General features: G+C 52.7%; 5 protein-coding genes across 5 annotated transcripts; 2 read left to right on the plus strand and 3 right to left on the minus strand.

Moving 5' to 3' along the window:
• Positions 1–657: 657 nt before the first annotated feature.
• On the minus strand, positions 658–1,491 carry N7510_001291 (Small GTPase superfamily ARF/SAR type; the record flags this gene model as incomplete). Its single annotated transcript, XM_056973218.1, has 4 exons — positions 658–789; positions 844–1,139; positions 1,195–1,211; positions 1,271–1,491. The coding sequence occupies 4 exons, from the start codon at positions 1,489–1,491 to the stop codon at positions 658–660; spliced, it is 666 nt and encodes a 221-aa protein (XP_056838335.1).
• A 1,141-nt stretch (positions 1,492–2,632) lies between these two features.
• On the plus strand, positions 2,633–4,942 carry N7510_001292 (GNAT family N-acetyltransferase; the record flags this gene model as incomplete). The annotated part of the gene is made up of 1 exon (XM_056973219.1): positions 2,633–4,942. One exon carries the CDS (start codon positions 2,633–2,635, stop codon positions 4,940–4,942), a length of 2,310 nt encoding a protein of 769 aa, XP_056838336.1.
• A 627-nt stretch (positions 4,943–5,569) lies between these two features.
• On the plus strand, positions 5,570–11,039 carry drs1 (putative ATP-dependent RNA helicase DRS1; the record flags this gene model as incomplete). Its single annotated transcript, XM_056973220.1, has 6 exons — positions 5,570–7,291; positions 7,343–8,021; positions 8,692–9,113; positions 9,404–9,791; positions 9,848–10,160; positions 10,214–11,039. 6 exons carry the CDS (start codon positions 5,570–5,572, stop codon positions 11,037–11,039), a joined length of 4,350 nt encoding a protein of 1,449 aa, XP_056838337.1.
• A 1,700-nt stretch (positions 11,040–12,739) lies between these two features.
• N7510_001294 (uncharacterized protein) lies at positions 12,740–14,892 on the minus strand (the record flags this gene model as incomplete). The annotated part of the gene is made up of 2 exons (XM_056973221.1): positions 12,740–13,584; positions 13,647–14,892. The coding sequence occupies 2 exons, from the start codon at positions 14,890–14,892 to the stop codon at positions 12,740–12,742; spliced, it is 2,091 nt and encodes a 696-aa protein (XP_056838338.1).
• Positions 14,893–14,986: 94 nt separating this feature from the next.
• Positions 14,987–15,304, minus strand: N7510_001295 (uncharacterized protein; the record flags this gene model as incomplete). Its single annotated transcript, XM_056973222.1, has 1 exon — positions 14,987–15,304. One exon carries the CDS (start codon positions 15,302–15,304, stop codon positions 14,987–14,989), a length of 318 nt encoding a protein of 105 aa, XP_056838339.1.
• Positions 15,305–15,375: the final 71 nt, after the last annotated feature.

Below are 15,375 nucleotides of genomic sequence, written 5' to 3' on the forward strand. Positions count from 1 at the left end.
GGATTGCGGGAACAACAAGGATTCTCCGCCCTTCAGTCACGAGTGCCGTCATCGGCCTGACCAGACATACATCGTCCTACGATCACGACTGTGGTTTGATTTACTTATGGTGTTTTCTGCATCTACCCATCCAGGCATCATCCGTAAAACCCTGAGTCTGTCCTGCGTCCCGTAGGACAGCGAGGAAAGGTGTGGTGTTGTTTTGTTTACGTGTGGATCGGGTCCCGCTTGATCGGGTCGCGACTGTGGATGGTCCCTATTAGCGATCATTATCGTTCGGACGAACCATTCAGGGCGTGATGAGTGCCAATTAGAAAAAGAAAACCGCATCGTCGGAGGTGTCACATCTGAAGGGTCTGATACTGCCAAGTGACGGGTCACTCCGTTCCTAGGGGAAAGATGACTTCGGGAACTCCGGTTCTTCAATTGCCGTAGGGCTAGATGGAGCATTGCCGAGAATCATCGCGATGTGAATAACGGTCGCAACTTAACTACGGGACCTGGAGACTTGGTGTTCGTCACTCGTGGGGGTATATTGTGGGATATATCTCTGACCAGCCCGGCACATGCAAAATTCCGTCCTCCACCCAACCCAACTAGATCAGATGCAGAATGACACAGCACAGATATCAAACCCGACCGCATCTCGTTGGGCCGTCAGTAGAGGAAAAGCCGGTCCTTGGCGTCCTGTACCACCCACGACAGGCCTTCCTTCAGATTCTTGCCCGTCATAGCACTGCAGGGCAGAATAGTCCATTTATGGGTTTTGATCGAATCCAAGCCCAGTCGCTATGGCAGACACAAGTCAGCAATGGGATCCAGTGATTCCATGCGTCGACTTACCTCCCGGACCTCCTCCTCGGTCATGCACTCTTCCACGTCGGTTTTGTTGAGAAAGACCATGAGACTGGCTCCCATGAGCCGCTGTAGGTACCCAGCTGCGTCAGTGTGGATGTTCCGGGACTGTAGGAGGGAGATGGGATGTTCTCCTACCTCTTCCAGGAGCAGACCAGTTAGCTCCTGGCGGCAATCCTCGACACGCAGGCGGTCAGTGGCGTCGACGACCCAGATCAGCGTGTCGGTCTTTTCAAAGTAGTTTTTCCAGTAGGAACGGAGAGTTCTCTGGCCACCAACGTCCCCTGGAGTGGGTGGTCAGGATGCTTGTTAGCGTGGTTGACTGGTGGGCTCACAGACAGATATTGAGTTTGTATCTGTCTCGCCGAGTCAGTTCACTGTCTGACACAGGACGCGAAGATGGGTCTGGTCTCACCCATTGAAATCAATGGTCTTGATGATGAACCCTAGCGTGGGGCTGACGGTGGTGATGTCCTCGTTCATGATGCGCTTGACGATGGTGGTCTTGCCGGCATTGTCGAGTCCGCTGCCCGATGCGATCAGTATGTGCTGGGACAGAAATCCGAGGGGGATGTACAGCATTAATATCCGCATCTCCTTATCTTTTAACCGAGCCTTGCGCAGGATGGACAACATGGTGCCTGAATGGTGGTGAGTGCATGATTGGTTGGAGTGGAGTGTGAGCGAGTGAGCGGCAGAGGAACCGTTCTGCCGCTCCTGATTGGCACGACGAGAACAACCACCACAACAGGATGATTGTTTCCATATCTCGACCACCAGAGATGAAGATATATTGCATACTGCCGTTCAACCATGACTTGTTTTCGCCTGAGGTATCACGCTATTACCCAACCGGGCACGCCAGGAGTTCTTTACCTCCATTCTCCTTCTCTTCTCTTTCTTCTTCGACGCCGACCCGACCACTTCTTTTCTTTCGTGAAACCCCTTTTCTCTCTTTCTCTTCCCTTGTTTGGATTGTTTTGCAATCCTCTGGGCTTTTGCATATTCCTATTTCGTGGAAAATAAGTAGATAGACCCCCCAGTACAAGGTCGGAACATGCTGAAAATCAGATCGGTGCAGACCCTGACAGACCTAGCAAATATGCAGACCACACTGTCCTTTTCGCAGACCATGCTGGAGGAGCTGGACCTGGGTCCACAGAATCTGGTACTAGTGTGCTTGCCGGGTGAGTGAACCTTGATTCCTGACTTGTGCAGAACTGAACTGACCGCGATAGCCGTGAGCAACTATGGCCTCCTGTGTAGATTTCCTGTGAACAAAGCGATACCTATGAATCCGCTGGTATGTGATCGACCGACCAACTGTCTACAATGCACCGATATGGTTCGTTAACAACCCAGCAGGTTCTCTCTCGAGAGATGCATGATATTGAGTGCATGCACAGCCTGCTGCGACTGGTGCATGGTGAGTCCCTCGGGGTCCTTCTGTTACTACGGCGATGTCGACGTCCTCCGATGCCGAGCCTTTTGCCTCCCACCTTCCATCCTTTCCTTCCTTCCTCTATATTATCCTCTCCATCCATCCCAACACCTCTCACTTCGCTCTTTGATCCCACTCATTCTTTCAGCTGACCCCCCGGACTTGAAAGATATTCTCCCTGAACCCTCCTCGACCCCTGGGACCGCAGCCCAGAAGAAACCAAACACGATCGAGAAATCGTTCAAGAAAGGTAAGCAGCCTTGGTTTTGTTCGCCTGATGTTGGCCTGGCCAGGCTGGCTGACCTGCATCCAGCACGCACCTCGAAAACCCACACCATGGTTGGCCATCAGCCAAAGACCAGTGGCGGCCATCCACTTGGCGGCTATCGCTTGATCATAAACCAGGCGCAGGAACTCGAGGCGCCAAAGACCAGTGGCCCCCCGAAGACGAGTGGTAGCCAACCACCTGGTAATTTTCGCTTGATCACTAGCCAGCTGCAGGAACTCGAGACGCCGAAGACCAATGGCGGCCATTTACCTGAAAAATCTCGTTTGACCACCAGCCAGCTGCAGGAACTCCAGATGCAGAAATCCGAAGAAGAAAGAGAGTCTATCCCTGGTATACCCGCGATCGAAACAAGCATGCCTTGGGAGATGGTGCCCAAGGTTCTAGCTCATGATTTGTCGCGGGACAAGAACCAACGCGCCGCTGATGCCCGCAGCAGCCTGCCTGCTTGGAGCGGACAGCGCACCGGCGCTCATGACCCCAACCCGTTTGTTAATGATGGAAATCGGGACGTGAAGAGCCCACCTGGCTCTGCCCTCTATATTCCGCCTGCGAATGCGCCGAGTGGTGGAAATATGAACCCTTTTGCCGGTCCTTCGGCGAAGAACATGAACCCTAGTCAAATCACCCCCAGCGACCTGACTGGAGTTCCTCTTGGGGACACCGTTGCTACGGGAGGCACTGGGCCGTTGGGACCACAGGACTGCCCCTGGGACAACTATGATGAGAAGTTTGCGGGCCCTAAGGTGGAGATTCGTCGGAACAACATCATCATCACGGACCAGACTCGGCGCACTGACAGCGCTGGCAATGACATTTGCACTGAGAAGGGTCTCCTCACTGCTCTGCGAACCGGCACGATGACCGAAGTGGAGGTCAAGGCTCACATCAAGCAGCTTCAGCAGCCGATCATCGATGAAGCGCGCCTGCATGTTTTCCACCGGATGCAGGAGCCTTGCGGCGCTTGCACCGAGGCGCTCCCCAGCGTCCGCACCGGTCCTGGCACCGACTTGAACGAAGAACTTTACCACATGCTTGGTGCTGCGCGGTACGCGCACGGAGTTGAAGCTCCCGAGGTGTGGGCTGAGAATCCGCCCGACGTGATCCCCGGTTTTGGGTATGAAGAGGTCGACCCGGACGTGAATTGGAAGAAGGTCCGACAGGGAACCGCCATGTTCTATGCTCAGTGGGATCGATACGACGAGTCTGCGCGCGCATGGCCCCAGCTTGTGGAGGGAAAAGTTTCGTTGACCGCTGGACGCCAGAAGGGCATCATGTATGAACCTCTACCCTTCCCGCATCTCCCCCAGACTCTTGGGTTCAGCGAGATCGCCCCGGAGAACAGAGGACCGTGGACTGCGAATTGGAACTTTTGCCCTTCCTACAACGGCGACCGCGAGGCCTTCTTTCGCGTGTTCTGGCGCTGGTTGGAGATGATTCCGGAGGAGTGCCAGGTTGTTGACATCTACCACACCAGCTTTTTTGATGGCACTGCCAGCTCGGACGGAGGCTTTTCATTGTTCATGCAGAACATCAAGCATTTGCCGACCCCTCGAGACATGCAGGAGGAGCAGACCCGACTGCACTGGCACGAGACTGCCACGGGCTTCATTCACAACTACAACTATCATCTCGCAAAGGAGAAGAAGGCCGAAGCAGCCAGAGAGAAGGAGCGACAGGAACAGGATGAGCAGCGAGCTTTGGCTCTCATGAATTTGCGGGTTCCGAAGGCTGTTGAGGCAAATGTGTATCTGCGCCCTGCCGAGTTCAGCGACATCCCCGGTCTGCAATACCTTTTCAACTGGTACATGGAGAACTCGCCTATCAGCCCCGAGAAGCATCCTCTCGCAGAGGCCGATATTCGGAGCCTGATTGATGGCGCACGTACCACCCTGCTGCCGTTCATTGTCGCTGTTCAGCGCCATTGCCGCAACAACCCCAAGAAAGACCGAGCTTCGACGGAGAAGATCCTGGGCTATGCTTTCGTTAAGCATTTCAACGAGAGCAACAGCGCCAACAGCAACATTGGTGAGATGCGCGTGTTCGTTGATCATAACCACAAGAAACAGCACCTTGGTCGCGCTCTGGTTGACCGAATCCTGATGACTGTGGACGTCACGCACCATGGTTCGGGAGGCCATGATTTCCAGCCTGGCGAGCACTATCGCTCGCTGCACGCAACCCGTCCATTCACCACCATGATTTGCGCCATTGCCTACCCGGCCGACAAGGAGGCCAACTACACCTGGACCAAGCAGTGGTTGATTCGCGAGTTCGATTTCCAAGTGCAGGGCGTTATGAAGGGGGCGAGACTGAAGCTGGGTGACCTGTATGTTTTCTTCCACCCTCCAAAATCATGATTTGACTAACATCTCTGATAGACTTGACGTCTGCTATGTTGTTAGACACATGTTGGGTTACCACTCGCGCCCCAAGCCTCGCGAGTACATCTCTTGATTTGATTGCCTCTTCTGGGTAATCAGCCAACATAGATCATTGTGATGGATAGAAAAGAGAAAATGAATCGATCATGGAATAGAAGGGTGGAGGAGCATTGCGAACTGATATTAGGTGGTGGGACTGGCGAAATTGCAGGAATTCAAAGGAGGAATTTTGCATTGAGGATTGACTTTAAAATTGGGGAGAAATTGCGAGGAAAAAAAGAGGACAAAATTATGCTTCATATCGGTAACCAAATTGCACCATGTATCTAAAATGAAAAAAATCAAACCAGAAGTTGCTCTTCAAATGAACCTAAATTTTGATGTTGAAGATCTTGGACCTAAGTTAGAAGTGCTGACTAACGATACTGGCTCACCGCCGGCGCGGAGCCGGCAACTTTTTTTTTTCTGCGGGATCAATTTTTTGCTGAGCTGCCTCAGTACAACAAGCGCCAGGCCATTACGAAGTGGGTGCGATACCCAAAGACATTGTGACAACCAATAAACAGATTCACTAACTGATTCCAATTAGCAATCTACATCGCCATGGCTCCAAACCCAGCCAACCGGCGCTCCTCCGCCAAGGAGGACGACTTTGTGCTCACGCTCTCCGACGACGAAGAGACTCCTCGCTTCGACGACGAGGAAGAGGATGTCACCGAAGTACCAACGTTAAAGGACACCAAGAAGCGCAAGCGCGAGACCACCGAAGCACCTGCCAAAGGCAAGAACAAGAATAAGAAAAGCAAGACCCAATCAGCCGCTAAAGCAGCAGCCGAGCCCTCTGACGCCGCTGACGAAAGCGAAGATGACGCCGGCGAGGAAGATGAAGCCCTGGATCCGGACTTCGAGTTCGATGTCGGCGGCGCGACGAGTGGTGTTACGGAAGGGTTTGATGGGTGGGGGATTGGAGAGAGTGACAAGCAGCAACAGCAGCAAAAAAATGGCGACAAGAAGGCTGTGGATATTGATGATATTATCTCGCGGAGAAGGGAGAGGAAGGAACTTCTTTCCAAGAAGAACGCCAAGAAGGTTGAGGAGGTGGAAGAGGCCGGCAGTGGTGATGAGGATGATGTGGTTTCTGATGCTGGGGAGGTTGATTTTAAGGATGATGAGTTGATGGCTGATGATGCGTTCGGTATGGGCGTTGATGGTGAAGAGGAGAGTGAGGCTGAAGGGCCTGAAGTTGGTTCTGGGCCTGAATCGGACGACGAGGACGAGGACGATGATGAGGACGATGATGCGGCATCTGATAATGATTCCGTTGCTACACCCGTTGGTCACCCTGATGATATTGGATCGGATCGGGGCTCGGATGACGAGAGCGAGGTCGACGCCGAAGAGCAAGAGAAGCGCAAAGCGTTCTTCGCCCCCGAAGAGAAGACAGACGCCCAAACAGCAGCAGCAGCAGCCAAGAGCACCTTCCAAGACTTCAATCTCTCCCGTCCTATCCTCCGCGGGCTGGCCTCAGTCGGATTCACCGACCCAACCCCCATCCAGCGCAAGGCCATTCCCGTCGCTCTTCTCGGTAAGGATATTGTCGGTAGCGCCGTGACAGGATCCGGAAAGACGGCCGCATTCATGGTCCCCATCCTGGAACGACTTCTCTTCCGCCCTCGCAAGGTTGCCACCAGCCGGGTTGCAATTCTGATGCCAACGCGTGAATTGGCTGTGCAGTGTTACAATGTGGCCGTTAAATTGGCCACTTTTACGGACATTACATTCTGTCAGCTTGTTGGTGGATTCAGTCTGCGTGAGCAGGAGAATATTCTCAAGAAGCGACCGGATGTTATTATTGCTACGCCTGGTCGTTTTATCGATCATATGCGCAATTCACCTAGCTTCACGGTGGATACATTGGAGATTCTGGTGCTCGATGAAGCAGACCGAATGCTGGAGGATGGATTCGCAGACGAACTGAACGAAATTCTGACAACTATCCCGAAATCGCGACAGACGATGCTCTTCTCTGCTACCATGACCGACACGGTGGATAAGCTCATTCGCGTGGGTCTCAACCGACCCGTGCGGCTGATGGTTGACGCGAAGAAACACACAGCCGTGACGCTAGTTCAGGAGTTTGTTCGTCTGCGACCCGGCCGTGAAGACAAGCGTCTTGGATATCTGCTCCACCTGTGCAAGGAAATTTACACGGGGCGGGTGATTATCTTCTTCCGACAGAAGAAGGAGTCGCACCGCGTTCGCATTATCTTCGGGCTGTTGGGCTTGAAAGCGGCTGAGTTGCACGGTAGCCTGAGCCAGGAACAGGTATGTTACTCCGGATTTCCCTCCCACTACGATCTACTAACCCGCCTCTAGCGTATCAAAAGCGTGGAGAACTTCCGGGATGGAAAAGTCGCCTTCCTCCTGGCAACCGACCTGGCGTCGCGTGGTCTGGATATCAAGGGCGTGGAAACGGTCATCAACTACGAGGCCCCGCAGAGCCATGAAATCTACCTGCACAGAGTCGGTCGTACCGCGCGTGCGGGCCGCTCCGGTCGCGCATGCACTATCGCCGCCGAGCCCGATCGCAAGGTCGTCAAGGCGGCCGTGAAATCGGGCAAAGCGCAGGGCGCCAAGATCGCCAGCCGGGTCGTCGACCTGGCCGTGGCGGACGACTGGGCCCAGAAAGCGGAGGATCTGGCGGATGAAGTCGAGGAGATTCTGCAGGAAGAAAAGACCGAGAAGCAGCTCTCGCAGGCGGAGATGCAGGTGACCAAGGGCGAGAACCTGGTCAAGCACGGCAGCGAGATCATGGCGCGGCCGAAGCGGACATGGTTCGAGACGGAGCGGGACAAGCGCGCGTCGCGCAAGCTGGGTGCTGAGGCGCTCAATGGGCCCAATGCGCGGAGTAAGAAGGATAAGGGCAAGTTGAGCAACAAGGACAAGAAGCGGCTGGATGACGCGAAGGAGCGGCACGAGGGCACGATGGGGTGGAAGAAGGGGAAGAATGAGCGCGAGGCCAAGGAGGTGAAGGGGAAGAAGAAGGGCAAGAAGGGTGGGAAGAAATAATGCATTGTAATTAGCTCTTTGTGTGATAGATATCTAGAGACTGGCCAATGCCCCGATTGGGGGGTCTCGACCAGACTTGACGATCCCAACGACGTCAATACTATGAAAGTTGCATTTGGTCTGGTCCCCCCGCGATCCCGCCCCACTAAACCCTAACTCCCTCCCTCTCCCCGAACAGAAAAAATCATAATTCCCCGAGGCTTCCCCTTCTCTTCATCCATCCTACCCTGATGAACTGAACCCCTGCTCTCCCTCGATGGTCGTCGAGGGCTCTCCTGGCATGGCCGACGTGCCCACGAAGAGCAGTCTCCCCCGAAAGAGCGCCTTCTCCTGCGAGGCGTGTCGGAAGCGCAAGGTGGGTTTTGCCTCCCGGTGGCTCTCGGCCAGACTCCGAGCGCTGGGCAGTTGCCCCTCCCGATCAATCCGCTGACTCGCTCTGTGCCTTGTGCCTTGCAGGTTAAATGCAACGGGGCCAGTCCGTCGTGCTCCCGGTGTGCCGCGCGCGGCGAGGCCTGTGTGTACAGCTTGTAAGTTCTCGTTGGTTCTCGTTGATCCCTGATCATCATGCATTGTTTCTTCATGCCTCTCGCTCTACCGGCTCCTCCCGTGGTCCGGCTCGCGGTTCTAGCGCTGATCCCGGATCGACCAATACAGAGCCCCGACGCTTTCCTATACCAAACAGCTCGAGTCCCGCGTCGCTCAGTTGGAGGATGCGCTGTCCAAGGTGTCGAGCCCGCAACATCAACAGCAGCAGCAATTACAGATAGAACATGAGACGCGCAACAAGGCCAGCAACTCGCCTGCGTCCGTGGCCGAGTCCGGCTCCAGCGCGGGCCGGAAATTCCACCCCGAGGAAGAAGATCCCCATGAGCTGGCGAGGAACTTTGAGGGCCTGAATATTGAGAATGACGGGCGCATCTCGTTTCATGGGCCGACGAGTTTGTTTCAGTTGCCTAGTGGCATTGTGAATGAGACGGCGTCGAGCTCGCATTTTCTGCATGAGCTCGAGGCTAGGAAGGAGAGGTTGATTAATAGTGCCTGGCGGGAGAGGGCGTTTGAGCAGATGGCTGCGATGCCGGTAAGCAGGTTGTGATTAGGTTGGTTGGTGGCGGACGATGGCGGCTGACGGATGGCCTTACAGGAACCATTTCAATATCTTCTTGATTCGCACTGGTGTTGGATTCAGCCGCTGTTCAATTTTGTCTATCGACCAGCATTTACTCGTCTGTCTTGATCCTGATCTTTTACCATTGGCAAATAATGAACTGATGCGGGAAAATAGGTGATATGAAAATAAATGGCTCATACTATTCCGACACACTACTGAATGCCATTCTCTCCCACTCCGTCCGGTGGTGCAAATCAGAGCCCCAGATTGGGCCTTTACTCGATCAATTCGATGGTGGGGACAAGTTTTTCCACCACGCTGTGACGGGACTCTTCGACTCTCTACCAGTCGGCTACGCGGGCATCCCGACCATTCAGACCCTGCTTCTTCTCAGCGCGCAGGAGTGCGGGCGCGGAAATCGCACCCAGGCCTGGCTGTACAGCGGCATGGCATTCCGATTGCTGGATGACTTGGGTATCTCGATCGACAGTCGGAAATACCATGGAGCTGCGCAGTTGAACGATGAAGATATCGAGATTCGCAATCGGCTGTTTTGGAGTTGTTATTTTTGGGACAAGGTCGTCTCCTTGTATTTCGGTCGCTCGCCGACGATGCAGCACTCGCGAGTCAGCCCGCCGCGCATGATCAGTAAGTTGTCAAAGCCAACCTTGCATATTGCATATGCTGACGGCCTTCGCACGCAGTGGACGACACCTCTGAAGTGGAAATATGGACCCCTCATGGTGTTGAATTTCCAGATGGTGCTCATTACCCGCCTACCCAGGCCCATTCGACCTCATGTTTCATGAAAATGTGTGGCCTAGCAGAAGTGCTCAACCAGATCCTCATTCACGTATATGACCCTATGCGCCAGACTACCGCTTCGGAATTATACGACTGCATCCAAGAGCAAGCAAGATATCTAAGCGACTGGTGGGACGACCTGCCCGATTTTTTAAAACTTGTGGCAACAAACCTACCCTCATACTGTCCACCAAGCCACATCATGATCCTGAAGTATGGGCTTTTCCCTATCTTCATGATGAGTTCTTGTGCTAATCACCTCACAGCTGCATGTACCATACCATTAATATTCTGCTGCATCGTCCCATCCTGTGTTCCCGGGAACTTGTCAAAACAAGACAAGAGCAGTACGACACGAGCCATCTAGTTCAATGTATGGCGTCGGCGACATCGATCTTGTCTCTGTTTGACCTGTACCGCCGCACCTTCGGCGACAGCCACGTCGTGCTCTCCCTCGCCTACAGCATCTACACGGCGGCATCGATTTTCCTGCTGGAGATCCAGGCGCTGAAGTACGCTGCGCCAGGGACGCTGGATAAACTCAAGTTCTGCATCTTTGCACTCGAAAGAGTCAAGGTGTCTAATCCAGTTATGACAACTGCCCTCAGCCTCATTTATCAAGAACTTCAGAAACTTCAAATCGATATTCACATAACCACGTCCGCCCCGGGCCCAGAACATAAACAGCAGCAGCAACAACAGCAGCAACAACAGCATCCCCATTCGCCATCCGTGGATAGCGACACGCACCCTCACCTCTCACCAAGTCACCAGCCTGGACAACACCCCAACCCACAGAACCAGGTACCACCACCACCACACCCCAGCACTTCCAACCCCATGATGCCTAGCTACAACAATACATTCCCCCAGCATCAAGTTGCAACCTTCGACCTCTCACACACACCCGACCTGCCCCAGATGCCATCGAACCATCTGCTGGGTGGCATGCCGAACGCCGTGATGACAGTCGACGATCTGGGCTCCTATCAGATCACACCGGAAGTATTTGAGGCTTTCTCGTATACGCAGCCTATCTCGACGAATATGACGCCGGCTTTTGGTTCTGGTTGGAGCACACCGCCTGCATGATTAATTCTCTTTTGAGGGGGTTTGTTGATATCCTCGAGCCTGATCAAGGTATAGACTGGTGACATAGACTGGTGATTTTTGTGTTGATTGGCTTTATGTAGAATTTTGTATACTCTAAATTGGGAGGCTTTGGTGGTACATTTTGTGCAATGATATATATGACTGCTACATTCAAAAACAGATTCCCCCGCATACACTTATAGTTTGTTTTCAGAACCCTATCCTGAAACAAGTCAGTCTGTATTAGGTTTAGTCGTAGATCTCTTTCTCACCAATAATAGACATCTGTTTTATACATAACGTAAATTATCGTATTTGACAGGAAACTCTTGAAACGCTTGCAACTCCATGCCCTTCCCCAAATGTCCGCACGCCGTAGGTATTCACCCACTTACTGCCTGGAGTGTCGTCCAAGGTGGTCCACGCAATATGGCACCAAGATTACCGCTTTCAAGCTACATTTGATTCGTGATATGATATAGAGCCAGTCGCTAACCACGTCTCAAATGGCTGAAGAAGCTGAATGTAGCGAGCGTACGATCAAAAATGTTCGCAGAAACTTGCAGCTGTTTGGAAACGTCCAGGCCCCCCCAAATCGAATCGGTCGGAGATGAACCATGACACCGTCGATGCTCGAAGCACTATGCGATCACTTACTCGAGAAACCCACCCTCTACCTGGATGAGATGGCCGTCTTTCTCTAGGATGAATTCCAGACGGTAATAACGACTTCTAGTATGCGGAGGGCGCTCCGCTAGTCTAAAAAGGGAGCTCGACAGAAAGCCAGAGAGCAAAACGCCGATTTGCGGGAATATTACTTGCACAGTCTATCAGATTTTCAGTCGTATCACCTTGTATACGTGGACGAATCCGGATGTGATAAACGGGCAGGATTTAGACGGGCAGGATTTAGACGGGCAGGATTTAGACGGGCAGGATTTAGACGGGAAGGATTTAGACGGACAGGATGGTCACCGCTTGGCAAGGCTCCCGTGCAAGTCTCATAGTTCCACCGTGACTAGCGATACCAGACACTTCCCGCGTATGCACAGGATGGGATTGTTCTCTCACGTGTCTTCCGCGGCTCAACTGATGCGGCAGTGTGTGAGGAGTTTCATCGCTGAGCTCCTTCGGCACTGTGGAAGGTGGCCCGAGCCTAAATCTGTTATTGTAATGGGCAATGTATTGTTCCACCACACTGAGAAGATTGCTCAGATGTGTGCCGATTCGGGAGTCAAATTGGTTTATCTACCGCCATACTCGCCGGACCTTAACCCGATTGAAGAATTTTTTTCTGAACTCAAAGGTTTTATCAAACGTAACTGGGGCTACTTTAAAGATGATCCCAGCCAAGGATTCGATTCCTTCCTCGAATGGTGCGTCAAGGTTGTTGGTGCAAAAGAAGAGAGCGCCAGAGGCCATTTTCGGCACGCAGGCCTTAAGGTAGAAGCTTGGGGTACTTAATACAAAAGAATTGGGGCAGACAAGTGCAATGCCTATCCGGCTCCACCACCAGGATTAGTAGTACGGGCCCGCTCGAAATCATTTTCACCATTTTACTCACATAGATTCTTTCTGGGAAAGGGTAAAGTTATTGAAGAGTTGACACAAGTTAATTCTTACTATCTCCCTATCAATCGATCTTTCTGGCACCACCTCTGTCTTCTACTCCCACGGCAAACTCCCAGGGAAAGAACCAATTACCATTCCAGCTTGCTGTTCCCAGACTCTGTTAAATGATAAGATATCTCTTCTCTGCTCGACGTTTTATCTTGCAGGTTTTTAAAGAGCGTTGACCCGTACAGGTTGTACATTTTGAGCAGACCGCCGGCAGCAAGCAGACTCTCCTCGATTGGATCAAGGTAGAAATGGAATTGCACATCCTTACATTCGATCACCCTCCTTTGCACATCAATGGTCAGCTTGATGCCTTCCTGAGCAAGGTCATAGAACCTGTCGTGCTGCACCTTGATTCCCAGTAAGCCATTATTTGCTTGATTTCGCCCGTAGATAAAAGCAAAACTTTTCGCTATGACTGCCTTGATACCGGCAGCAATCAATGCCTTTGGAGCCTGCTCTCTGGAGGAGCCCGTACCAAATGCACTCCCTGCAACAAGAATTGTAGCTCCGGCTTGTGCAAGGTCGTAGAAGTCAGGCTTGCGATGGAGAAATGCCCCATGAGCGAGTTTCTCCGGTGTGGGGTCCAGACATATCTCTGTTGGGGCTATTGAGTCGGTATCAATGCTGTCGCCAAAACGTTGAATGTTGCCCTGAATGACATTTGGTAAGGAGGGGGATGTTTGGGCTTCTTCAGCTGATGGTGTATGAACTGCACTATTCTGAGACAGTATTTCAGCACGACCGGTTGGGAAGGGCTCCACGTAAGTTACATGCTCGGCGACGAAATTCGAGTCTGCAGAGTAGTTTCGCAGTCTGTCGTATTCATTAAAATCAATTCCATTCAGTAGTGACTGTGGACTCCGAAGTGACATGGAGAAGCTTGATGCCGCCACGGTCGCTGCAGACGCAAGATTTGCGATTGATCCTGTCGATTCAGGTGCATTAGGATTCATTAAGGACCTGGCATGTCTGGGGAACGCTTCATACCTGGACCCATCCTGTCTCTGTAGTTTCTGTTTTGCGATGATAACCATACCTCGCCATTTCCAGCCTTGTCGGCACCCATACCAACACAGTAGCTACATCCTGGAGCGCCGACGACAAACCCGGCCCTTTCGTAAACATCAATCAGACCTATGCGTCGAAGTTTCTCTGTGATTGCTATGGAACCCGGGGTCACACGGCGTATGCCCCTAGCGACGGGATCCAGACCTGCTTTCAGTCCTTCCCTTAGCACAAGACCCCCAAGGATCAGGTCTTCCTCAGTTGTTGTACATGCGCCGATGAAGCATCCCTGAATCTCCGGGATATTGGCCTGCGACACAGGGATTACATTATCCGGGCTGGGATAAAGCGCGACAAAATGTTCCAATTTCGAAAGGTCGATCTGGTACTCTCCTGCGTATCGTGCATTTTTGTCCGGTCTGAAAAACAGAGCCTCTGACTTGTGCTTTCGCTCTGGTCGCCGGGATATGAAATCAGCAGTGACCGCATCGGGCACAGCTAGCGCACCGATTCCACCAAACTCGGTCACCATGTTGCAGATTGCGAATCTTGCATCGCAGCTCAAATATTTCATCCCTTCGCCCGTGAACTCGACGAATCTTTCGGATGCCACCGTATTTCTCCTAAGTTGACCCAGGACACCCAAGATGACATCCTTTCCACCCAATCCGAGGGGTGGTCTTCCCACAAATTGAATGCAAATGACTTCTGGCATCTTGATAAACGTTTCTCCAGTGACGATCTGCATAAGCACGTCAGTGCCCCCCATGCCGACTGCCAATGCTCCAAGTCCACCGGCACTGCTAGTGTGACTGTCAGCGCCGATAACAAGCTGACCTGGCTGACACCGCTTCCGATAGAAATCGGTATGCATGATCGTCGTGTTTGGCGGGTTGTAGTTGTCGCCAAGCTCCATTTCTCTGGCGATCCGCTCGCATTTCTCAATAACGGCTTTTTCCCGTGGCTTATGATTCACCCGAGGATCCACGATATGATCCGGCGCCAACCAGAAGCGGTCTCGGCGATGGAACGAAGGTCGACTGAGAGCGTTGTAGTTTGGCTCCATGCTGTTCCACGCCGCCTCCGAGCAAAGAAGCCACGATGGTTTCAAGAGTAGCATCTGGTCTGTACGTATAGAGCCACCGGTCAAGGACGAGCTAACAGAGTGGTGCAGAACAACTTTTTCGCATGCATTGAGGCCATGCTTATGGGCTGTCGCATCTGGCATCGTGAGATTTTGACAATGGAACCTGTCCGGATGAGTCTCTTTCTCTCCTTGGCCACAAAACTGGATCTACTCTGCACAAGAGACCAGTGGTCTCTCAGCTGCTCTTCACCAATTTATGTCGCTTGTCCACGGCTAATCGCATGCCGTGTCGGGGTTGTGGGGCCATGTGGGCAGGCAAATCTATTCGCAGTCGAGTCCAGTCTGGTTCAAGATTGTGAGGGTGATTGTGGGGCTTCTCAATGTTCCCACGGGTGGAAACCGGGATCATGCCGATATCCGCGTTCCCAGGACCCGGAGACCCAGGACCCGGAGAGGTGTCGAAGTGGACTACCGAGAAGCTGATGAACATGAACAGCGTATCTGGATTCGGAAGATCTAGATTAACGAGGTATCTCAAGGGGAATAGACGCATAAGTGACATTACCTAGCATGTGAACATAGACGAGTCCATCCTATCTGGCTTGGAGAGACTCGGTGAGACAC

This window comes from Penicillium lagena (genome assembly GCF_028827675.1).
Source record: "Penicillium lagena strain IBT 129212 chromosome Unknown utg000001l_segment0_segment0, whole genome shotgun sequence".
NCBI lineage: Eukaryota > Fungi > Ascomycota > Eurotiomycetes > Eurotiales > Aspergillaceae > Penicillium > Penicillium lagena.